The 27,333-nt window shown below is 38.3% G+C and overlaps 1 protein-coding gene across 1 annotated transcript in view; it reads right to left on the reverse strand.

Annotated features, from left to right (window-relative positions):
* The window catches only part of ZFAND4 (zinc finger AN1-type containing 4), an 86,892-nt gene extending 60,123 nt beyond the window's left edge, over positions 1-26,769 (reverse strand). The window contains exons 1-2 of the mRNA XM_080823529.1: positions 26,609-26,769; positions 18,288-18,588 (exon numbers count right to left, since the gene is read on the reverse strand). Coding sequence (XP_080679655.1) covers positions 18,288-18,549 — 262 coding nt within the window. The 5' untranslated portion in view covers positions 18,550-18,588; positions 26,609-26,769. The remainder of the gene's footprint in view (positions 1-18,287; positions 18,589-26,608) is intronic.
* Positions 26,770-27,333: the final 564 nt, after the last annotated feature.

The following is a 27,333-nucleotide window of genomic DNA, read 5'->3' on the forward strand; positions in this document are numbered from 1 at the left end:
TAGAAAACATAGTGGGTAAGATCCTTAACATCTGTCTTGGTGATGATTTCTTGGATTTGACACCAAAAGCAAAAATGAATAAATGAGACCACATCAAGCTAAAAAGCTTCTGTACACCAAAAGAAACCATCAACAAAATGAAAAGGCAACAAAGTGAATAGGAGAAAACAACTGCAAATCATATATAAGGGATTAAGACCCAAATGTATGTTAAAAACTCATAAAACTAAAAAAACCAATTTAATAAATGGGCAGAGGGTCTAAATAGAAATTTTTCCAAAGAAGAAATTTAGATAGCCAACAAGTACATGAAAAGGTGCCTGACATCACTAATCATCAGAGGAATGGACATCAAAACCATAGTGAGATATCACCTCACATCTATTAGAATGGCTAGTTATCAAAAAGGCAAAAAGTTAAGTGTTGGCAAAGCTATGGAGAAAAGGAGACCCTTGTGCACTGTTGGTGGGAATGTAAATTGGTGCAGACCCTATGGAAAAAAGTGTGAAGTTTCCTCAAAAAAAAAAAACTAGAAGAACTACCATATGATCCAGCAATTTCACTTCTTGGTATTTATCAAAAGAAAACGAAACCATGGGGGTGACTGGGTGGCTCAGTGGGTTGGGCCTCTGCTTTCAGCTCCGGTTGTGATCTCAGGGTCCTGGAATCGAGCCCCCGCATCCGGCTCTGTGCTCAGTGGGGAGCCTGCTTCTCCCTCCTCTCTCTCTCTCTCTGCCTGCCTCTCTACTTGTGATCTCTCTGTCAAATAAACAAATAAAGTCTTAAAAAAAAAAAAGAAAAGAAAATGAAACCACTATCTCAAAAAGGCACCTGCACCCCCATGTTCACTGAAGCATTAGCAGCCAAGGCATGGAAACAACCTAAATGTCCAAGGATGGATAAATGCATAAAGAAAATGTGCTATGTATTATAAAATACATATTATTTAGCCATAAAAAAAGGAATTCCTACTATTTGTGACAAGACTGATTAACCTCAAGAGCATTATACTAAGTGAAATAAGTCAGAGAAAAACAAATCATGTACGGTATTACTTATTTGTGGAATTTTTAGAAAACCAAACTTAAAGATACAGAAAACAGATGGGTATTTTCCAGAGACTTTGGTTGAGGAGTATGCAAAATGGGTGAAAGTGGTCAAAAGTACAAATTTCCACTTAAGAGAAGTCCAGTGTACTTACATAATGTACAGTATCGTGGCTATAGTTAACAATACTGTATTGTATACTTGAAAGCTGTTCAGAGAATATCTTTTTTTTTAAAAGAGAGAATATTTTGGGGCACATGTGTGGCTCAGTCGTTAAGCGTCTGTCTTTGTTTCAGGTCATGATCCTAGGGTCCTAGGATGGAGCCCCACATCAGGCTCCCCGCTCAGTGGGAAGCCTGCTTCTCACTATCCCACTCCCTCTGCTTGTGTTCCCTCTCTCGCTGTATCTCTCTCTGTCAAATAAGTAAGTAAAATATTCAAAAATAAAGAAAGAAAGAAAGAACACCTTAAAAGCTCTTATCAGAAGAAAAAATACTGTAACTATGTATGGTGATGGATATTAAATAAATTTACTGTGGTATTCATCTTGTAATATATACATATAGTAAATTTCAAATTACTGTTATACATCTAAAACTAATACAATGTGATACGTCAATTAAATTTCAATTAACAATTATTTTTTAAAATGACAGCAAAAGCACAAGCAACAAAAGAAGAAAACCTAAGTTGGACTTCACAAAATTAAAAAGTTTTGAGCATCAAAGGCATTAAAAGGAGGGCCCATGATGTGATGACCACTAACTGTTATATGCAACTAATGAATCACTGAATGCCACATCAAAAACTAGTGATGTACTGTATGTTGGGTAACTGAATTTAAATTTTTTTTAAAAGCCTGCAAAAGGGTGCCTGGGTGGCTCAGTGGGTTAAAGCCTCTGCCTTCGGCTCGGGCCATGGTCTCAGGGTCCTGGGATCGAGCCCCGCATCGGGCTCTCTGCTCAGTGGGGAGCCTGCTTCCTCCTCTCTCTCTGCCTGCCTCTCTACTTGTGATCTGTCTGTCAAATAAATAAAAATCTTTAAATAAATAAATAAATAAATAAATAAAAGACTGCAAAAAAATAAATAAATAAAAAATAAAGGATGCCATCAAGAAAAGTAAGAAGAAAATCCACAAAAGCAAATATTTTCTCCTGTTCTGTGGTTTGTCTTTTCATGAAGGTTTATGATGATGAAGGTTTATCATCTAAAATATATAACCAACTATTGTAACAATACAACAAAAAGACACATAATTCAACTTAAAGACAGGCAAAGGATTTGGCTAAACACTTCCCCAAGATGATGGGCAGTAAACACAAAAAGATGCCTACTTAACATCTTTAGTCATCAGAGAAATGCAAATCGAAACCACAATGAGATATCACTAGGATAGTTATAATAAAAAATTGGAAAATAACAGGCATTGTTGAGGATGTGGAAAGATAGGAATTCTCACCCACTGCTGGTGACAATGTAAAATGGTGCAGCCACTATGAAAAAGCTCAGCAGCTCTCCAGTTGTTAAATATAAAACTATCATACGATCCAGTAACTCTGCTCTTAGGCTTATGCCCAAGTGAATGGAAAACATATGTTCACATATAGATTTGTACATAACTGTACATTACAGTATTAATTTATAATAGCCAAAACTTAGAAATCAATTAAATATCTACCAACTGATAAAATGTTAAAAAAGTATAGTATATGCATATGATGACATATGAGTGAGACATTAAAAAGGAATAAAGTACAACTTGGATATACCCTAAAAACATGCTAAGTGAAAAAAGCCACATACGGTATAATTCTATTTATAGAAATGTCCTGAATGGGCAGATCCATACAGACAGGAAGATTAGCAGATGCCAGGGTGGGCAGAGTATAGAGGTAAACTGGAAAGTACAAGGTTACATTTGAGAGTGATAGAAATTTTCTGAAATCAGGGAGTGGTGATTAATGCACAATATTGTGAATGTTAAAACAGTGCATTATACACATCAAAATGGTGAATTTTATGTTACATGAGTTTTATCTCAACTTTTAAATGTAAAAAAGTGAAATACAAACATCTCAGACATACAGGGGGGCCTGGGTGGTTCAGTGGGTTAAAGCCTCTGCCTTGGGCTCAGGTCATGATCTCAGGGTCCTAGGATTGGGCCCCGTGTTGGGCTCTCTGCTCAGCAGGGAGCCTGCTTCCTCCTCTCTCTCTGCCTGCCTCTCTGCCTACTTGTGATCTCTCTCTCTGCCAAATAAATAAATAAAATCTTTAAATAAAAAAAAATCTCAGACATACAAAAGCAGAAAAATTCATTACCAGCAAACCTACACTACAACAAATGTTAAAGAAGTCCTTAAGGAAAAAGAAAAATACTACATTAAAATTTAGATCCATGTAAAGGAATAGCGAGCATCATAAACAGTAACTAAGTATTTTTGCTTATTTTTTAAACATTTTTAAAAAATAATTTTTCAAGTGTAATTACCAATGTATTGTGGGATTTATAACTTTTATAAAAGATGCATGACAACAATAGCATCAAAGCCAGGATGAGAGAAGTGGAAGTATAATATTGTAAGGTTTGTATAAGACATGTAAAATGGCATAATAACACTCAAAGATAGAGAATGATAAGTTAAAGATGTATACTACAGAACACCAAGCAACACCTAAAATATCAAGACAAAGTGTTACAGTTGATATGCCAACAAAGGGGAATAAAATGAAATTATAACAAATAATCCAGAACAAAGATGGAAAAAAGGAGCAAAGAACAGATATAACAATAGAAGCCAATAAAATGACAAAGTAAAGCCTAAGCACATCTATAGACATTTTAAATGATCTAAAAACTGCACTTTAAAGGCAGGGGTAGATTGGATTAATCAATAATAATTAAAAAAAACAAGATTCAATTACATGTTGCCTATAAGGAATAGCCACCTTGAATATAAAGATACAAATAGATTAAAAGTAAAAGAACAAAAAAAAGATATTTTATGTTGGCCACAAATCAAAAGAAATCTGGGGTAGATTTCAGGGCATACACAATTACCAAGAATAAAGAAGGTAAGTCATTTCATAATGATGGAGTCGTCAATGAAATCAAAAGGACATAAAAGCCTAAAGTGTATGTACCTAATGACAGTTTCAAAATACATAATGCAAAAGCTGAAAGAACTGGAAGGAGAAAAAGACAAAGCCACAATTATAGTTGGGAGTTTTATATACCTCTCTCCCAAATGGCTGCCAGAACAAGTAGATAGATAATTAATAAGAACATAGTAAAACAGAACACTATCACCAATACTGAACTGATTGAAATTTACAGAAGACTCCACCAATCAACAGAATATCCATTTTTCTTCTCAAGTGCACAATAACATTTACCAAGACAGACCATACTAAGGACCATAAAACAAGTTTCTACAAATTTAAAAGAATTCATGTTTTGTAGTGGAATTAACTTATTAGTCAGTAACAAAGATTTCTAAATATTCTCCAAATTTTTAGAAACTAAACAACATATTTCTAAATAACCCACGGATTTAAAAAAATCAAAGGAAAATTAAAAAATAATTTGAACTGAATGGAAATACAATATAACAAAATGTATGGGAGGACAATAAGGCACTACTTAGAAGGAAAGTTAAGACACTAAATTCCGGTATTTCTTTTTTTTTTTTTTTTAAGATTTTATCTGTTTATTTGAGAGAGAGAGAAAGTGCACACACGTGAGCAGAGGGAGGGGTGGAGAGAGAGGGAAAGAGAGAATCCCAAGCAGACTTCACTGAGTGCAGAGTCCAGTGGTGGGCTGGATCCCAAGACTTGAAGATCGTGACCTGAGCTGAAACCAAGAGTTGAACGCTCAACTAACTGAACCACTCAGAAACCCCATAAATATCAATATTTCATAAAAAATGTTTCATATCAACAACCTCATTCTCTTAATTAGAAAAAGAGCAAATTAAACCCAAAGTAAGCATAAACATAATAAAAATCAAAACAGAAATAGATGAAATAGGAAACAAAAAAAATCAATGCAAGTAAAATCCGATTTTTTTTAAGCAGGCTCTATTTTTTTTAAGTAGGCCCCCAGTGTGGAGCCTGAACTCTGCACCCCAAGACCAAGAGTCACATGCACCACCGACTGAGCTAGCCAGGTGCCCCTAATATCTGACTCTTGAAGAAATTCATTAAAATTGATAAAAACTGATTTTTAGGGGCACCTGGGTGGCTCAGTCAATTAGGTGGCTGACTCGATTTTGGCTCAGGTCATGGTCTTGGGGGCCCAGATCAAGCCCCAAGTCAGGCTCCACACTCAGTGGGGAGTCTGCTTAAGGATTCTCTCTGCCCCCCTCAACATTTTCTCTCTCTAAAATAAGTAAGTAAATCTTTTTTAAAAACTTGATTTTTAGAAAAAGAATATACAAATAACCAGTATTAGGAATGAGAATGGTGACATCACTACAGATCCTACAACTACTGAAAGGAAATTAGGGAGTATTATAAATCCTATGCCAATAAAATTCAACAGATGAGCGAAATCCTTCAAAGATTCAAGCTACCCAAGCCCACTCAAGAATGAAAAGAACTTGAATAACCCTTTATTTATTAAAGAGATGGCCTCAAAAAAAAAAAATGGGGTATGGTGCTTGGCTAGCTCAGTTGGTAAAGCACGCGACTCTCGGGGTTTGAGTTCAAGCCCCACATTTCATGTAGAGATTACTTAAAAAAAGAAACCAAAATCTTGAAAAGAAAAAAAGGGCACCTGGGTGGCTCGGAAGGTTAAGCAGCTAACTCTTGATTTCCCCTCAGGTCATGCTTTCAGGGTACTGGGATTGAGCCCTGAGTCAGGCTCTACACTCAGCAGGGAGTCTGCTTGAATATTCTCGCTCTCCCTCTCAGTCTGCCCCTACCCCTGCTCAGGTGCACTCTCTCCTCCTCCCTCTCACTCTCACTCTAAAATAAATAAATCTTTTTTAAAAAAAGAGAGATGGCCTCACAGGTGTGGATACGATACCAATTCTACTTTCTTTCAAAACATTGCAAGGGGAAAGAATAGTCCCATTTCATCACATGAGGACAGTATTTCCCTGATCCCAAAATCAGAAAATCAGACAAAAACATTACAAGATAAAACAAATATCCTTCATGAACACAGATACAAATATTCTACACAAAGTTTTAGCAAACAGAATTCAATATGTTACTGTTATACATTATTATCAAAGATAATACAACATAATCAAAAAGGTTAATTCCAGGGATGCTGAGTTAATACTAAAAAAAAAAATCAATGAGGGGTGCCTGGGTGGCCAGTCTGTTAAACATCAGACTCTTGGTTTCAGCTCAGGTCATGATCTCAGGGTGGTGAGACTGAGTTCCATGTTGGGCTCCACGCACAGCATGGAGTCTGCTTGAGATTCTTTCCCCCTCCCTTCCCCCCTCTCTCCGCTCCTCCCCCCGCTCTTTCTCTAAAATAAATAAATAAAATATTTTTAAAAAATTAATGTAATTGAACTTTTAGAGAAAAAAATTCTGTGACCTCAGATGAGACAAAGATTTTTTAGATATGACATCTATATCGATGAAAAAAACTGTCTTGACAAACCGGAACTTCAGCAAAATTAAAATGTCTGCTCTTCAAAAGACACTGTTAAGAGAATAAAAAGATAAACCACAGCTGGGGAGGAAAATCTCAGCAATTATCTAATTAAAGCAAAATCTAATTAAATACCTATATTCAGAATATATAAAGAATTTTCAAAATTCAACAGTAAAAAAACAACCTGATTTTTAAAAAAATAGGTACAAGAGTTGAATAGACACTTCAACAAAAACAAAGCAAACAAACAAACAAAAATATATATATAAGGATGGCAAACATGCTCATAAAGATGCTCAATATCATTAGTCATTAGGTGAATACAAATTGAAACCACAATGAAATATCACTACATGACTATTAGAATGACTGAAATTAAAAAGATCAGCCAAACCAGTTGTTGATGAGGATATGGAGACAAACCCTCCTCCATGCTCCTCTCCAACTACATTCTCTTTCCCCCAACCAGGGGTAATCACCATTGCAAACTTGGTGTGAATTATTCCTCTGATTTTTGTTATTCTTTTACTTCAATATGTAGTATGGTTTCTTTTGCCCTTTTTTTAGCTTTATATAAGTGGAATCATAGTGTATTTGTTCCTCCAAGATTTGCTTTTTTAATTCAGCATTGTTTTTAACTTACCCATGTCAGGCACGAAGCTATTATTCCAATCATTTTCCCTGTTGTAATTCTATTCCACAGAATTCGATTCCAATATATAATATTTACATACATCACAATTTATTCATTGTAGTGTACTCTTTCGAGTGTTTCACAGTTTTAAAATGATCAACAATACTACTATGAACATATCTACATGATTTGTTCACGTTTCACTTTAAATGCATTTTACATAATTATTAATACAGAAACACCAGCTTTCTTCAGGATAATATTTGCCTAATGAATCTTTTTCAGTCCTTTCAACATTTTGAGGTTCTTACATTTTACATTAAGCCTCTTGTAAACAGAATTTCACAGGTTGTTTTTTTTTTTAACTAATCCATCAATTGTGGTCATTCAATGAGAGACTTTTTTTAATCCACTTTACATTACTGGTATTACTGATATATATATTTTTAAATTTTACCCTCTTATTTTGTGCTTTCTACTTGCTCTGGTTTAACTGCCTGCCTCCTTTATGAATTAATTTAGACAAATAGAAGGAGGAGGGTACTTCTACCATTTGGAAATCAGATAACTCCATTTCTAATCTCTAATGATTACTCTAGAAATTTAAATGATCATATTTGATAAAATTTAAAGCTAATCACATCTTTACCCTCTTCATGAACAATGCTAACAGCTTCAGCACTGTTACTACAAACAACTCTTTCTTCACTTTTATGTCATTGTTACCAGCACTTTAAGTCTATTTTTTCAAACCTTCATATATTATTATTTTATTAAGAAATGTTTATTTAGATTTACCCACAAGTGTGCCATTTTCATAATCATTCCATCCTGCACCAACTTCCTTTAGAGATCATTTGTCTTCTAAGATATTTCCTTTAGCAGTTCCTTTTGCAAGAGTTTGTTGTTTGGAAATTCAAGTTTTGTTTTTTCTGGAAATATCTTTACTTTGTCATCATCCTAGAAAGACAAACTCAATTCTAGAGATTGTTATTTTTCTCAGCCTTGTAAAAATAATATTCCACTGTCTTCTGGTTTCTATTATTGTGGCTGAAAAGTCAATTGTCATGCCCAAATCTTGGTTTCTAATACTACTCCAATAAAAGGAACCAGGACTCCTTGAAGAAGTGGCTGATTCTAAGACAGTTCAGTACGTATACAAGATGATCCAAAAGCATCTTGCAGTACTAGAAAGTAGGTGGCAAAACAAAACAAAAACATGGTGGTTGTAGAGTTTGAGGAACAGATTTATCTCTGAGCCAACTTCTCACTGTACTGAGATACCAGATTTTCTCTCTTTTCCCCTTTGCTTCCAGGCACAGGGGGATTTTGGTGGGGTTCTTGATTGTGGCGATAGCTACATGACAGTAATGTTTGCCAATAACAATAAAACTATACACTACATATGGGCTTTCTTGTGTCTCCCAAAAGTTCATATACTGAAGTCTTAACCCTAACCCTCGATACCTCAACATGTGACCTTGTTCAGAAATAGGGTCTTGATAGATGTAGCTACCTTAAACACAATATTGAGACTTCCAGTTTCAGATACTACATGTAATATCTTAAAACTGCTTAAAAGTTGCCACTCCCAAACTTAAAACAAAACAAAACAAAAAAGCTGAACAAATTGAAAACCAACTACTCTTCTTCAATTCATTAGAAACATAGGGAGGAGGACAAACCATCACCTCAAAATCTACAGAGATATGAAAATCCTGAGAGTTACAGCCAAGATCTGTTTACCTGAAGAAACACTGAAATGATAAGTTCAATGAACTGGTGAAGGCTGAGGATGGACTAGCATAAGATTGAGGAATTCCTGGAGGCCACAGTTTGGGGAGGGCTTCCATATGATTAAGAGTTTTATCTCTAAGAGTCCCACCTGGTTCTCCCTGTGAAGAGTCAAGAAAGATCATCTTGTAGCCCAGGCAGAGGGAGTAGAAACAAACATTAAGAAAAAGTTCAGGGGGTGCCTGGGTAGCTCAGTTGGTTGGGCGACTGCTTTCAGCTCAGGTCGTGGTCCTGGGATCCTGGGATTGCCCCGCACAGGCTCCTTGCTCAGCGGGGGGCCTGCTTCTCCCCCTCCCTCTCCCTGCTGCTCTGCCTGCTTGTGCTCTCTCTCTCTCAAATAAATAAATAAAATTAAAAAAAGAAAAGAAAAAGTTCAGAGCAGTCTCCATAATAAAGGTCTATACTCACTTTATCAGAACTTTATCTCATCTGGGGTAAGGATATTCCACTGATTCCAGACCCTTCTAGCCTTCTTACTGCACCTAAGTAATAATAGGGTGGGGGGAGGGGAGATACTAACAAACACATTGAAGGTCATGGCCCAGGAACACAGGTCCAGCAGAAGAATGAGACTGAATAAGATTAGAGATGGTTTCCCTTCCCCAATACTTTACCACCACACTAACAAAGATCTAACATAATAACAGTGGTTTACAGGTAAGTTACAAGACAAATTCTTTTGAAGCAGGAGTTCTTCCAGAAACCATAGACAGCAAGGGAGACAAAACAAGGAAACTAGAGGAATTTGAAGCCTCTGGCACTTACAGCTACAACAAACATTGAACAAAGCCCAACTCCTGGCTAGTTTAATATAAAAGCTATTTAATTCTGTTATTATTACCTAATAATATCACATCTGGCTCTCAAAAAAAAATTACAAGCCATGCTCAAAGGAAATCACAGTATGAAGAAATAAAGTAAACATCAGAACCAGACTCAGATATGACAGATTTTATAATTATCAGATAGGGAGATTAAAATAACTATGGTTTCACTTATTGGTGGAGCATAACAAATAATATAGAGGACAAGGGTAGATGGAGAGGAGAAGGGAGTTGAGGGAAATTGGAAGGGGAGGTGAACCATGAGAGACTATGGACTCTGAAAAACAACCTGAGGGTTTTGAAGGGGCGGGGGTGGGAGGGTGGGGGAACAAGGTGGTGGGTATTGGGGAGGGCACGGATTGCATGGAGCACTGGGTGTGGTGAAAAAACAATGAATACTGTTACGTTGAAAATAAATTAAAAATTTAATTAAAAAAAAATAACTATGATAAATATGTTAAGAAATCTAATGAAAAAGTAGACAACATGAAAAAACAGACTGAAATTATACAAAAGAATTAAAACTAAATACTGGAAGTAAAAAACAATAACATATTTTAAAAGCCTTTGATGGTCCTGCTTATCAGTAGACTGGATATGTCAAGGAAAGACTCAGTGAGCTTAAAGAAATGTTGATGGAAACTTCGCAAATTGAAATACTAAGAAAAAATAAAATGAAAAAAAAAAATCCTAGAATAGCCAAGAACTGTGGAAAAATTTTAAAAGATGTAACTGGAATGCTAGAAGAAAGAGAAAATAGAACAGACGAAATATTTTAAGTAATAATGACCCAGAATTTTCCAAAATTAACAAGATATACCAAAGCAGAGAACAGGAAGCTCAGAGAACACCAGACAGGATAAAAATTTTAAAATCTACACCTAGGCATGTCATACCAAACTGCAGAAAAGCAAAGGAGAGGAAAAAACTAGATAATAATTATAGGGAACTTTTCGTTACAAATCCTGTAAGCAAGAAGAAAGTTTTGTGTGTGTGTGTGTGTGTGTGTTTTCTAAAAGATTTATTTATTTGAGAGAGAGAGAGAGAGTGCACACACACACAAACAGGGGAAGCAGCAGGCAGAGGCAGAGGGAGAAGCAGGCTCTGCCCTGAACAAGGAGTAAGAAAAGAGCTTTTAATTAAAACCACAAAAGGCAGAAAAGAGTGGAAATGAAGGAACAAAGAACCAGGAGGATGAATAGAAAACAGTAACAAATACAGTAGTCATTAAGCCAACAATATAAAAAATAATTTTAAACATTAGTTGCCTAAATAAACCAATTAAAAAAGACAGATCATCAGACTTTACCAGAACTGAAGACCCAACTATATATTATCTATAAGAAATGCACTTTAAACATAAAGACATATATAGATTAAAAGTATAGGGGCGCCTGGGTGGCTCAGATGGTTAAGGGCCTGCCTTTGGCTCAGGTCACGATCCCAGGGTTCTGGGATCAAGCCCCATATCAGGCTCCCGGCTCACTCTCCCTCGCCCTACAGCTCCCCCTGCTTGTGGCCTCTCTCTCTGTCGAAAATAAAATCTTTAAAAATAAATAAATAATTTAATTTAATCTAATTAAATAAATTAGATAGCTGGAGTTGCTGTATCAATTGCAGACAAAGTAGACTTCAGTGGAAGGAAAGATCAGGGATAAAGAGAGGCATTACATAATGATAAATGGGTCAATTCTCTAAAAAAAAACAATTATTTTTTATTTATTAGAGAGAGAGAATGAGAGAGAGAGCATGACAGTGGGGAGGGTCCGAGGGGAACCATAAAGTAGGTTATGCTGACCTGCTCCCCCCAGCGACCCCAGAGATGTTAGTCGCTTAAAACAAAAATCGGTTTCTTGCTCACGTTACATGTCCACAGCATATCAGCAGGGGTTTTCTGTTCACCACAGTTATTCAGGACTCAGGCTGAGAGAGACTTCTATTCATAGCTCACTGACCAGAACTAATAACAGGGTCCCACCCACTCATAAGAAGGCCAGGGAAAAAACCCTATCCCATGCACAGAAGAGAAATCTTTACAGGCAGTAGTAGTGCCAAGGACTGGATGTGTGAGAAATCCACTGCCTGTGGCAATCATGAACCAAATGACAATAATCCCTCACATTTCTTGGCACATTTTCTCTTTCCAAATTCCACTGGATTACTTCCCATATCCTCTTAGTATGCACTCTCCTTTGCAGACCAATGTTCTAGGTAATAAGCTCCAAAAATTTTGCCTTCTCTGCAAAACTAAGAGAGCTAAATTACATCTCCTCCCAAGGACATAGTTCTTATACCCATGGGTACATACTGCACACTCTCTACAGAGTAACCATTTTCCCCTGATAAAGAACACGGATGCTCTGCTAAATGTTTTACATTTATTAACTAGGAATCCTAAGAATAGCTTTTTGTGACTGGTACTATTATTATTCCTATTTTGAATTAGCACAACTGAGGTAATTAGAGGTTAAGCAATCGGCTCAGCTAGAAATATGAAATCAGGCAGTCTGGCTCTCATGCTCCTGTCCCTTCAAGGACCATTGAAAGTTCTGCTGCAGATTCTGCTTCCTTCCTGCTACAGCCCCGTCATTCCTAACCAGCACATTTTTGGGTAGAAAGAGAAAGACCAGGGGTCCTTGAGTGGTGCAGTCAGTTAAGCATCTGACTCATGATTTCGGCTCAGGTCATGATCTCAGGGTTGTGAGATCAAGCCCTGCACCTGGCTCTGTGCTGGGTGTGGAGCCTACTTGGGATTCTCTCTCTCCCTCTCTACCACCCTGCACACTCTCTCTCTCTCTAAAAAAAAAAAAAAAAGAGAGAGAAAAAGGAAAAGGAAAGAAAAGAAATAGACCACCCAGAAAAATATCAAAATTCATTTTTCATGAAAGATGCCTTCTTGAAGCCTCCTGAAGAACAGAATGATTATCAGTGCCCATGGGCTGCAGGAAGTTACAAGAAAGTATGGAGAACAGGAGGAAAGAAACACATGAGGGATATAAGGATCAGGAAGGGGAAAAGTAATTAAGATCTACTGACAGCTTGTGGTAGGTGCTATGGACTGAACTGTGTCCTTACCCTCAATTTTTATCTTGAAGCCCAAACTCCAGTGTAATGGTAGTTAGAGTCATGATCTCTGGGAGATAATTAGGCTTAAATGAGGTTATTAGAATAAGGCCCTCGTGGCGGGATCAGTGCCCTTAAAAGAGATGTCAAAGTGCATGCGCGCTCTCTCTCCTACTGCGATATGAGAACACAGCAAGAAAAAGGCAGTTTGTAAGTCAGAAAGAAAGCCCTTAGTAGAATCTAACCATGCTAGTACCCTGATCTCAGACTTTCAAGCTCCAAAACTATAAGACAATAAATGCCTGTTGTTTAAACTACCTAGTCTATGGTATTTTGTTATGACAGCAAGATTTGTATTTACTATTTTATATTACCTCGTTTAATTTCCCAGTAACTATTTGCTTTATAAACACCTATATTAAGATTCAACTGTCCAAGAACAAATCAACGAAACTAGGAGATGGTTCTTTGAAAGAATTAATAAGATTGATAAACCCTTGGCCAGACTTATCAAAAAGAAGAAAAAGGACCCAAATAAGTAAAATCATAAATGAAAGAGGAGAGATCACAACCAATACCAAAGAAACACAAATAATTATAAGAACCTATGAGAAACTATATGCCAGCAAATCTGACAATCTGGAAGAAATGGATGCATTCCTAGAGACATATAAACTACCACAACTGAACAGGATGAAAGAGAAAACCTGAACAGACCAATAACCAGTAAGGAGATTGAAGCAGTCATCAAAAATCTCCAAACAAACAAGAGCGCAGGGCCAGACAGCTTCCCAGGGGAATTCTACCAAACATTTAAAGAATTAATGTCTATTCTCCTGAAACTATTCCAAAAAATAGAAATGGAAGGAAAACTTCCAAATTCATTCTATGAGGCCAGGATTACCTTGATCCCAAAATCACACAAAGACCCCATCAAAAAAGAGAATTACAGATCAATATCCTTGAGGAACACAGATGCAAAAATTCTCACCAAAATACTAGCCAGTAAGATCCAACAGTACATTAAAAGGATTATTCACCACAACCAAGTAGGATTTATTGCAGGGCTGCAAGGTTGGTTCAACATCTGCCAATCAATCAATGTGATACAATACATTAATAAAAGAAAGAACAAGAACCATATGATACTCTCCATAGATGCTGAAAAAGCAATTGACAAAGTACAGCATCCCTTCCTGATCAAAACTCTTCAAAGTGTAGGGATAGAGGGCACATATCTTAATATTATCAAACCCATCTATGAAAAACCCACTGCAAATATCATTCTCAATGGAGAAAAACTGAAAGCTTTTCCACTAAGGTCAGGAACATGGCAGGGATGTCCATTATCACCACTGCTATTCAACATAGTACTAGAAGTCCTAGCCTCAGCAGACAACAAAAAGAAATTAAAGGCATCCAAATTGGCAAAGAAGAAGTCAAACTATCACTCTTTGCAAATGATATGATCCTTTAGGTGGGAAACCCAAAAGACTCCACTCCAAAACCGCTAGAACTTGTACAGGAATTCAGTAAAGTGTCAGGATATAAAATCAAGGCACAGAAATCAGTTGCATTTCTTTACACCAACAATAAGACGGAAGAAAGAGAAATTAAGGAGTCAATCCCATTTGCAATTGCACCCAAAACCATACGATACCTAGGAATAAACCTAACCAAAGAGGCAAAGAATCTATACTCAGAAAACTATAAAGTATTCATGAAAGAAACTGAGGAAGACACAAAGAAATGGAAAAATGTTCCATGCTCATGGATTGGAAGAAGAAATATTGTGAAAATGTCTATGCTACCTAGAGCAATCTACACATTTAATGCAATCCCTATCAAAATGACATCAACTTTTTTCAAAGAAATGGAACAAATAATCCTAAAATTTATATGGAACCAGAAAAGACCTCAAATAGCCAAAGGAATCTTGAAAAAGAAAACCAAGTTGTCGGTATCACAATTCCAGACTCCAAGCTCTATTACAAAGCTGTCATCATCAAGACAGTATGGTACTGGCACAAACACAGACACATAGATCAATGGAACAGAACAGAGAGCCCAGAAATGGACCCTCAACTCTATGGTCAACTAATCTTCGACAAAGCAGGAAAAGAATGTCCAATGGAAAAAAGACAGCCTCTTCAACAAATGGTGTTGGGAAAATTGCACAGCCACAAGCAGAAAAATGAAATTGGACCATTTCCTTACACCACACACGAAAATAGACTCAAAATGGATGAAGGACCTCAATGTGAGAAAGGAATCCATCAAAATCCTTGAGGAGAATACAGGCAGCAACCTCTTTGACCTCAGCCACAGCAACTTCTTCCTAGGAACATTGCCAAAGGCCAGGGAAGCAAGGGGAAAACTGAACTATTGGGATTTCATCAAGATCAGAAGCTTTTGCGTAGCAAAGGAACAAAAGGAACAAAACCAAAAGACAACCGACAGAATGGCCTTAGGGTTATTTGCAAATGACATATTTGCAAATGACATATTTGCAAATGACATATCAGATAAAGGGCTAGTATCCAAAATCTATAAAGAGCTTAGCAAACTCAACACCCAAAGAACAAAGAATCCAATCAAGAAATGGGCAGAGGACAGGAACAGACATTTCTGCAAAGAAGACATCCAGATGGCCAACAGACACATGAAAAAATGCTCCACATCACTCGGCATCAGGGAAATACAAATCAAAACCACAATGAGATACCACCTCACACCAGTTGGAATGGCTAAAATTAACAAGTCAGGAAATGACAGATGCTGGCGAGGATGCAGAGAAAGGGGAACCCTCCTACACTGTTGGTGCGAATGCAAGCTGGTGCAACCACTCTGGAAAACAGCATGGAGGTTCCTCAAAAAGTTGAAAATAGAGCTACCCTATGACCCAGCAATTGCACTACTGGGTATTTACCCTAAAGATACAAACGTAGTGATCTAAAGGGGCACATGCACCCGAATGTTTATAGCAGGAATGTCCACAATAGCCAAACTATGGAAAGAGCCTAGATGTCCATCAACAGATGAATGGATAAAGAAGAGGTGGTATATATATACAATGGAATACTATGCAGCCATCAAAAGAAATGAAATCTTGCCATTTGCCACGACGTGGATGGAACTAGAGGGTATTAAGCTTAGTGAAATAAAACAATCGGAGAAAGACAACTATCATATGATCTCCCTGATATGAGGAAGTGGAGAGGCAACGTGGAGGGTTTGGGGGGTAGGAAAAGAATAAATGAAACAAGATGGGATTGGGAGGGAGACAAACCATAAGAGACTCTTAATCTCACAAAACAAACTGAGGGTTGCTGTGGGGAGAGGGGTCAGGAGAGGGTGGTGGGATTATGAACATTGGGGAGGGTATGTGCTATGGTGAGAGCTATGAAGCGTGTAAACCTGGTGATTCACAGACCTGTACCCCTGGGGCTAATAATACATTATATGTTTATAAAAAAATTTAAAAATTTAAAAAAAAAAAGTTTCGACTGTCCAGTAACTACAAAGCCACTGCTTCTACACTGACGAAGCCTACTCCTACAGAGGACAGGAAGTCCACATCTTGGCTCTGAAACCAACTCTGTCAGCAATTAAACATTTCCCTTGGATGAGGCCCCAGTCTTCTGTAAACTCAAGTTTACTAGACACTAAGATACCTAAGCAAGGGGCGCCTGGGTGGCTCAGTCAGTTAAGCATCTGCCTTTGGCTCAGGTCATGATCCCAGGGCCCCCTCTGCCTGCTGCTTGCCTTGCCTATGCGCATGCACACGCTCTCTTTCTGTCAAGTAAATAAATAAATAAAGTATTAAAGGTGGGGGGGACTGCCAGATGGCTCAGTCATTAGGTGTCCTCCTTCGGCTCAGGTCGTGATCCCAAGGTCCTGTGATCAAGGCCCACATCAGGCTCCCTGCTCAGCGGGAACCCTGCTTCTCCCTCTTCCATTCCCTCTGCTGTGTTCCCTCTTTTGCTCTCCCTGTCAAATAAATAAATAAAATCTTTAAAAAATAAAACAAAATAAATTTAAAAATTAAAAAAAAAAGAAACCTAAGCAAGATACTCTCTAAAATGCTTTTGCTGCATGAGGATTATCCAAAATCCATGAAAGGGGGGAAATACAGAGATTTAGAACACAAGAGGGTTTTATCTTCCTGCTCCTAAAAAGATATCAATACACCTTCATATTAATAACGAAGCAGAACAATGCCAAAATAACCTATGCTGACTCCATGTCTCAGCAAATCACTTGAGGGAAAAGATGTTTCATGTGCCATTACTCTATGTACTAATGTGGTCATTGGACTCAGCTGGCCACTAACTTAATAGAAGTTAGTTAGTAGAGAATAGCAAATATTTAGAAGCTTAGCCACGAGGATCCTTGACTTTGCAAAAATAAAAGATTCCAACCCTAATCATCCTACAATTCAGAACTTAAACTGGACAGGGGGCAATGCTAGTTACTACTTCTAAATTACAGCAAGAGCCATTTACTGTTACAGAGACAATTTAATTTTCAAGTACATACTTGGTTCTAACTACTATAAATACCACTTATTTCAGAAATCCACAAAGTACAAAGAAAAATACTCTAATTTTAACACAAAGTAATTTAAGACACCTGTCACAAACATGTAAACCACAGAGACACTGCACAATATTCAGCATTCGTGCTATACTGAGGAAACTTCAAATATATGTAAATGTAAACCAAAACTCTTAGGAAACCTCCACACTAAAAGAAGAAAAGTGCTCGCTTTGGCAGCACATATACTAAAATTGGAATGATACAGAGAAGATCAGCATAGTCCCATGTGCTAGGATGACACGCAAATTCGTGAAGCATTCTGTACTTTAAATAAATACATAAATAATTGAAGTAAAAAAAGAAAGGTATTTGCAAAGTAGTATAAATGGGTAAAGAAGGTCACTAAAAGGGAGCTCAATTACGATTTTCCACTGCAAGTAACTGTAAGGTACTTATGGCAGATTTTGCATGTCATGATAACCTGTTGAAAAATTATTTTAAAATATTATTTCACACACTATTACCATGATGCCAGGGATTTCCTTCAAACGAATCTGGTAGAAGTGGAAGGGGGTGGGAGGAATGTACAACATGATAGTTCATGAATCGATAACTGTTGAAGCTGAGTAAGGGGTATATGGGGTACATTATCTTATTTTTCTTAATTCCATATAGGTTTGACATTTTATCCATAAGACAAGTTAGAATTATTATACACCCCTGATGAACAAATTTAATCCTAAATTTTACCCTAAAAGCAAAGAGAAACTAGTACCTTCCAATCTTTGAATTTTTGCTTTCACAGAAATAACAGCTTCAAAGGGTGAAACTCTCAGCTCAAAACATGTTCCAGTCAATGTTTCAATGAAGAGCTCCATGGTATCATAGAAAGGAAGTTTGTAGTAAAATGGTCCCACGTTATCTTCATTGAAGAATGGAGGATCTTTTCTGTTATCCATTACTTTGAGTTTTCTAATTCCTCTGGAATATGTTGTAGGCAACCGTATTCCAGTTCTAGCCAAATCAGCTTTAAACATTGGTAATATATATTGTTGTTCATGTTTTGAATTTTGTACCTAAAAAAAAAAAAGGAGTATTTTTTTAATGAGACTATCTGGAAGTCTAATTCTGCCATAATGATTTTCTGAATAAGGGCGCCTGGGTGGCTCAGTGGGTTAAGGCTCTGCCTTCAGCTCACGTCATGGTCCCACAGTCCTGGGATCAAGCCCCACATCGGGTTTTCTGCTCAGTGGCGAGCCTGTTTCCCCCTCTCTCTGCCTACTTGTGATCTCTCTAGTTCTGTCAAATAAATAAATAAAATCTAAAAAAAAAAAAAAAGACTTTCTGAATAACTCTGGCCCATATCAATCTGCCAGACAGCCCCAGAACTCTTTTTAGTACTTAATTTATCTAATCCTCTGTCTTTCAAGTTTGTCTCCAAAACCACTCTCCCAATCAGACTGTAAGATTACTAAAAACAGGTATATTTACAATAATTTCCTGTATCTTACTAGAGCTCAGCACATTTATAGTACATATTCAACAAATATATTTTTGTTGTTAATGACATTTAAAACAATGAACTCAGGGCGCCTGGGTGGCTCAGTGGGTTAAAGCCTCTGCCTTCGGCTCAGGTCGTGATCCCGGGGTCCTGGGATCAAGCCCCACATCGGGCTCTCTGCTTGTCGGGGAGCCTGCTTCCTCCTATCTCTCTCTGCCTGCCTCTCTGCCTACTTGTGGTCTCTGTCTGTCAAACAAATAAATAAAATCTTTAAAAAAAATAAAACAATTAACTCAACACAGAGATATATATTTGCAAGATTTGGGGAATTTTATGCATATCTTATACTAAGCCATGTAAATTACGTTTTCTAACCCATACAAAATATAATTTTATAACCATTGTACATCTAAATCACTCTGAATAAAAGAACAGCAAAATTTAATAGATTCCTTAAAAAATAGAACTCATTAAATAATCAATAAGCATTCTAGAAGTTATCTATCAGTACAGCACTGAAATGATATCAATATTGGTAACAGACATTAGACATAATCTCTACACACAAATATGCAATGACTAATTAACAAGAGAGGCAAACACACCAGACAGAAGTCCTAAGAAGTGTATAATTAAGACAATAGGAACAATCAAATTGATAAATTGTTATTAATCAGTGAAAACTTTGTAAAGGGACTGTCTTGAACTTAAACTAGGACAGGTGATACACATCTTCTTGGAGGGGTAGGTAGCTTTACTGGTCAATTATGAGTTTTACTGAAACCTTACTGAAGTTTATGATAACTTTACTGAAATATAATTTACATACCATAAAATTCATCTACTTAAAAAAGTCTAAAATTGACTGGTTTTCGTTACATTCACAGAATTGTATAACCATCACAATTATCTTCAGAACATTTTTATCACCCCACAAAGGAACCCCATACACATTAAATATCTCTCAAATTCTCCTTTTCCCTCTCAGCCCTAGGTACCCCTTAATCAACTGTCATTTTGCCTATTCTGGTAATTTCACATAGTCATACAATAGGTAATCTTTTGCGAATGGCTTCTTTCACTTAGCATAACATTTCAAAGTTCATCCATGATTCTAAGATGCATCAGTATTTCATTCTTATTGCTAAATAATAATCCATTGTATGGATATACCACTTCTTGTTTATGGAGTTGCCAATTGATGGGTGTGTTGGGTTGTCTCCAGTTTGGGGTTATTATGAATAATGCTACGAGAACATCTGATTATAGGTTTTTGTGTGGACATGTGTTTTCCTTTCTCTTCCATATATACCTAGGACTGGAATTACTGGGTTAGGTGGTAACTCCACGTTTAGCAATCTGTGTTACTACCAAGTGTATTCCATCTTACATTCCCACCAACAATGAAAGAGGGTGCTGATTTCTCCACATCCTTGCCAATACTTTTTATTTCCTTTTTGATTAAAGCCAACCTAGAGAGTGTGAAGTAATATTTTAATGTGGTTGTAAATTTTCTTTCTCTAAAGACTAATGATGTTGAGCAACTGGCTATTTGTGTATCTTCTTTACAGAAATATCAATTCAGAAAAATATATTCTTATCCTTTGTCTATTTTTACTTCAGTTGTCTTATTACTGAGTTGGTAAAAGGAATTTTTAATGTTTTTTTAGATACAAGCCTCTTAAAGATATATGATTCTCAAATATTTTCTCCAGTGTTACGGGCTGCCTTTCAACTTTCTTGATGGTATTCTTCAAAGTAAAAAACTGTATTTTAATGATCTCCAATTTGGATTTAACGATCAACGATTTTCTTTTGTTGCTTGTACTTTCAGAAACACATTTTAAATGCTTGACCTAACCCAAAGTAATAAAGATTTATTTGCACATAGTTTTCTAAGAATTGTATAGTTTTAGCCTTAAATGTAGGTCTATCCATTTTGAATTTATTTTGTGGATGTTGTGAAAGCAGGGTCCAGCTATATACTTTTCTAAGTAAAAAACCAATTGTCCAAGCAGCATTTGTTGGAAAAACTATTCTATTCCCTTTGAATTGTCTTGGCACCCTTGTCAAAAACCAACCAACCATAAATATGGGGGTTTAATTCCAATCCCTCAATTCTATTACATTGATCTACATGTCTATCCTTGTAACAGTACCACAACGTCTTTTTACCTTTGTAGTAAGTTTTGAAATCAGAAAGTGTGAGTTCTCTAATTTGTTTTTCTCTTCCATGATTCTTGAGTTATTCTGGGTCCTTTGAATTTCCACATGAGTTTTAGGATCAGATTGTCTCTTTTGCAAAAACACCAGTTGGGCTTTTCTTTTTTTTTTTTTTAGATTTTTATTTATTTATTTGACAGAGAGAGATCACGAGTAGGCAGAGAGGCAGGCAGAGAGAGAGGAGGAAGCAGGCTCCCCGCTGAGCAGAGAGCCCGATGCGGGGCTCAATCCCAGAACCCTGGGATCATGACCTGAGCCGAAGGCAGAGGCTTTAACCCACTGAGCCACCCAGGCGCCCCACCAATTGGGCTTTTGAACAAGGACTGTGTTGAGTATGCAGATTAATTTGGAGAAAATTACCATCTTGACAATATTGTTTTATAATCCATGAACATGCAATGCCCATTAGCTTATTTACAACTTCTTAATGGTGCCTGAGTGGCTCAGTCAGTTAAGCGTCTGCCTTCAGCTAGGGTCATGATCCTGGAGTCCTGGGATCAAGCCCCACATCGTGCTCCCTGCTCAGCGGGGAGTCTGTTTCTCCCTCTGCTGCTGCTCCCCGTGCTTGTGTGCTCTCTCTCTCACTCTATATCAAATAAATAAAATCTTTAAAAAAAAAAACTTCATAAATTGCTTTCAACGTTTTATAGTTTTTAGAGTACAAGTTGTTTTAAAAACAGTATTCTTAAGAATATTCTTTTTGATACTGCTATAAATGAAATTATTGTGTGCTATTCAATTTGTTCATTGCTAGTGTAGAGAAATACAATTGATCTTAATATATTGATCTTGTACACTGCAATCCTGCAATTCATCCATTAGTTCTAGTAGTTTTTCAGTGGATTCTTTAGGATTTTCTTCATCAAAGATCATGTCATCTGCAAATGGAGATTTTTTCTTCATCTCCAATCTTCAACATTCCAATAAGATGCTCTTTATTTCCTTTTCTTATTTAATTACCCTGCCTAAATCTCCAACACAAGTTTGAGTACTGGTGGTGGGAGCCGACATTCTTCTCTTATTCCTGACTACAGGGGAAAAGCATTCAGTCTTTCATCACCAGGTACTGATTTGGACTATGAGGTTTTCCATACATAATCTGTATCACAATGAGGGTGTTCCTTTCTACTCGTACTTTAAGCGTCTTTTTTTTTTTTTAGACTTCGTCAGATGCTTTTCTGTTCAGTGTCTATTGGGATGATCATGTGGTTTTTGTCTCTTATTCTATGAATACAGTGTTTAAAAGAACACTGATGGTGGGGCACCTGGATGGCTCAGTTAGTTAAGCATCTGACTCTTTATTTCAGCTTTGGTCTTGATCTCAGCATCATGAGACCAAGCCTTGTTTTGGGCTCCCCACTCAGCAGGGAGTCTACTTGAAATTCTCCCCCTCCTCTCTCTCTGCCCCTCCCCACTCCCATGTGCTTTCTCTCTAAACAAATAAATTTTTTAAAAAACCCACTAATCTTGTTTTCTTTATATGCCTTTGTCTGGTTTTGGTATCAAGGTAATAATGAGTCTCACAGAATACACTGGGAACAAAATTTACAGAGTTCCCATATTACTCCCTGCCCCCACATATGTACAACCTTCCCCTCTGTCAACACCCTACACCAGAGCAGTGTGTTTGTTACAACTAAAGAAACTGAGTGATACCCCATTATCACCCAACACCCATAGTTTATAGTTTAATCTTGGTGTTTTATATTTTACTGATTTTCACAAACATATACTGGCATGTACCCACCATTACACTATCACACAGAATAGTCCCCCTGCCTTAAAAATCCTTTGTGGTTCACCTATTCATCCCACCTGCCCTCCCAAATCCCTGGAAATCACTGATATTTTACCATCCTCATAGTTTTGCCTTTTTCAGAATATCATGTAGTTGCAATCATATGGTATATAGCCTTTTTAGATTGTCCGCCTTCATTTACTAATATGCATTTAAGTTTCTTCCATGTCTTTTCAAGGACTGATAGCTCATTTCTTTTTGACACTGAATAATATTCTATTGTTTAAATGTCCCACAATTTATCCATTTACCTACTGAAGGACATATCTTGCTCGCTTCCAAGTTTGGGCAATTATGAATATAACTGCTATAAACATCTGTGTAAAGGTTTTTGTGTGGACATGTTTTGTTTTGTTTTGTTTTAAAGATTTTATTTATTTATCAGACAGACAGAGATCACAAGTAGACAGAGAGGCGGGCAGAGAGAGAGGAGGAAGCAGGCTTCCCGCTGAGCAGAGAGCCCGATGCGGGGCTCGATCCCAGGACCCCAGGATCATGACCCGAGCCAAAGGCAGAGGCTTTAACCCACTGAGCCACCCAGGCGCCCCTGTGTGGACATGTTTTTAACACCCCTGGGTAAACAGGGTGAGTAATGAGTATACTCCAATGAGTATGACTCCTGGATCTTACAACGTGTTTAGTTTTATAACAAACTGCCAAAGTGTCTCCTAAGTGGCTGTACCATTTTGCATTTACACCAGCAATGAGTAAGAGTTCTTATTGTTCCACATCCTTATCAGCATTTGATGTTGTCAATATTCTAGATTTTGGCCATTCTAGTAGGGGTGTAGTGGTAACTCAGAGTTTTAGGTGGCATTTGCCTAACAACATATGGTATGGAGCATACCTATCTTATTAAAAGGTAGAACTAATCATGTATTTCTTAGCTCCAGGCCCTATGATGTCTTCCACAGAATAGAATGCTTGTAGAATAAAATCACAAAATTAAATTCACTGCCTAGAGAATAAAATTCAGACTCCTGAGAAACTCCCTGACGTCATGCATCTCACCTTCCAGCCTCATTTTATTTAGACACATACATCATCTCACCCTGCAACACCTCCGGGACATCTGTCTTCTAATGGTTTGTGCCTGCAGCTTCAGAATACATCAGCTCTATCTAATTTCTCCTGCTTGACTCTAACCACTGCCATCCCCACACCTGGCTACCTGACAAGCACCTAATCATCTTTCCAGACGCAGCTCAAACAGCAACTATTCCACAAAGCCTTTTATGTGACTCTCCTTTGTCCCCTGACCTCCTCCAACATATATTGCACCCATTACAATCCATTTCATTTTTTACATGACTTTCTTATTCTCCTAAATAAACTGTAAGCTACTTAAGAGGGAAACCACAACTGATTTTCTGCCCTATCACCCACCACAGTGTTTTGAGTATACTAGTACTCATTAAAGGTTTGTTCAATAAAACAGTAAATAAATATTCACTCCTTCAATTGGTCCTTGGAACAAACCTGTGATAAATATATATGACATTACCCTTGTCCCACAGATGAAGAAATATTTGGTCATGCTCTAAAAATCTGTTTATAGGAATATTGCTTTCCCATGAGAATTGTTACGATTCACTCCAAAGTTCTTTGCAAAGTTTGTCTAATTTATAACATACATGCACATACATGGATTTCTGCTACAGTGTGAATTTTTATAACATCATCTGGAAGTAGGATTAATTAGGCAAATTGAATGGCAGAATAAAGACTGCTAATGGTCCTACAGAGAAGGCACTTCAGGAAAAAAAGTTGTTGCTGGCACCACAGCTGCTTTGAGTGCTATAATACTAGTTATCAAAACAATGAGTAAGTAAATATAACAATACAAAGTACTATGCTAGTAATACTGCTGGTGATAGTGGTAAAAAGCCATTACTCTTAAATATAAGCGAAATAAATAGCTGTTTTGCTCAGGTTTTGTATTTTGTACCTTTAAAACATTGAAATGGCTATAATAAAATGAATTTTTATGAAGCTAATCCCTAACCTCTTTTTCCCCCTCACTGAAAAACTGCTTTTATAATATGACTTTGGGTAACGTGTGGAATTCTTAAAAGCATACTTATCATGCTCCATCAAATAAGAATGTACTAAAGAATTATCAGTGTCTGTTTCCCCACAGCCAACAGCAATCCCACCTACACAGCGGCAGCTCTAGCAATGGAAGTCAGGGATGGGATCCGTAATGCTGAAATAAAGGCATGGGTTACCAGTGCCTGTCCAAGGAATGTAGAGACAGAAGATAGAAGGACCATTTCCTTCACTACAGTACTCTTCCACAACAATACCCTGAATACAATAAACATGTGGAGATGGGAGAGGGTAACAGATTTGGAAGTTCTTCACCCATAAGGAGAATGGATAAAGTAACTACAGGCCAAAAGAAAAACTGCAACTGCAGGCATCGCTAAATTGCACTGGAACACCCACCAGAAGTTTGGCACCAAGAATCAATGAAGTAATCTCCAAATCCAGAAAGGAGCAAGGCTGGTAACCAAATTCAAAACTGAAATGTATGCCTCTAAAAAATAATTACACTTCTCCTCGGTAGAAAACAGTAAGAGAGGGCAAAATGAGGCTGTGAAATCTGGTAAGCCAGACTGGAGGACTAGATGATGGCAGAGGAGCAAATTAAAGTTCCAGCCAGCCCAAGACCTAGTCAGTATTAAAACCCGGGCCCACTGACAGCTTCTGAACGTGGTGCGTGGTCATTCTCCACTAAGCACATTATGGAACCCTATATAATGCTGGAAAACGAGGGCAATGAAGACTCAAAGACAGGATGGGAAATGTTGCATGAACATTAACAGCTAAATTATACAAAAGCAAGAGCAAAGAAAGAGGCAGGTAGAGAAAAGATATACCTCCAGAATTTTTACCAATAATTTAAAAAACGTACTTAGCTATTAAGAGGAATGGCATCAAAAAACACTCCTAGGGCGTCTGGGTGGTTCAGTGTTAAGCCTCTGCCTTAGGCTCAGGTCATGCTCTCAGGGTCCTAGGATCGAGCCCCTGCTCAGCGGGAAGCCTGCTCCCTTTCGAACCCCACCCCACGCCTGCCTCTCTGCCTACTTGTGATCTCTGTCGAATAAATAAATAAAATTTTTTTAAATGTGATTTTAAAAATTCCTAAATCAATTCCTCCAAAACATTACTTTCTTCTGCAAGAGTTCTAAAAATACACAAAGAGGAGAGAGAAATTAAAGACAGGTAAGGCAATAAGAGCGCTAAGGAATTTCACTAGAAATCGACTTTATCCTGTTGTAAAGAATATTAGCCACACAGGGCAGTTATCTTTTAAACTTTTCCCCCAATATGAAGAGACCCAGAATGTTATGCAACCATTAAAAAACACTGCCTTTTAATGAAGTTTTTACTAATTATGTGAAAACATTCCAGTTTTAAAGACAAGCTACAGAAGTCTGTGCACCACTTCGTGCATATGTACTCTATACTTTCGCCTAGCCTCAATCTTCTAGCGGGTCCGGGAAAACCCTTGAAGCCAAGTCCGTCTACCCGAGCCTACAATGCACACGCTCGAAGCCCGCCGGGTCACCTGCGCTGCCCGTGCTCCTCCGGGATAGACTCCGGCTACCCACACGCTCGGGCCCGATCTGGAGGGCAGTGCTCAGGCTCCGCGTCAGAATCGGCGACGGGCAGATCAGCACCCGTCGGACCGGGCGGGGCGGTCCGGCGGAAAGTGCAGGCGGCGTCCTCGCGGAAGGCGTAGCGCCGCGCCGGTCTTAGCGCAGCCGGGGCCGAGGGGGCGGGGCCCGGCTGCCCCGCGCCAAGCGGCCGGCGCTCCTCTCCGGCCCGCGGAGGACGGCGGCGGCAGCGCGGCCCGGTGCAGCGGCCCGCAGCCCCGGGCGCCCTCCCGGCTGTCTCGTTCACTCGTTCGCCTGCCCACAGGCCTAGAGAGAGGCGCGGCCCCGCGAGCGACACCGCGGCAGGCACTGACGAGCAGCACTCGGCAGCCGCCGCGCCTCGCCCCTTTATGACACCGCGTACCAATCGCTCGCCAGCGCTCGCGTCGCCCTCCAATCAGCGAGGGGGCGGGCGGGGGCGGGGCCTGGGCGCCCGACGCCGGCGGTTGCTCGGGAGCCCGAGCTTCCTCTGCGTTCGGTGTTGGGTGTCGGTTAGAGGAGGCCCGGATGTTGGCCCTTCATTACCAGCAGTGGGCACCTGCCTGGGACCGAATTGGCTGGGTTGGAGACCTGCCGCACGGTCTGCTGGGAGCGGCGGGAGTGGCCTCTGGCCGAACGATGGTGGGGACTGCACCTT

Source organism: Martes martes (assembly GCF_963455335.1).
Source record: "Martes martes genome assembly, chromosome: 14".
NCBI lineage: Eukaryota > Metazoa > Chordata > Mammalia > Carnivora > Mustelidae > Martes > Martes martes.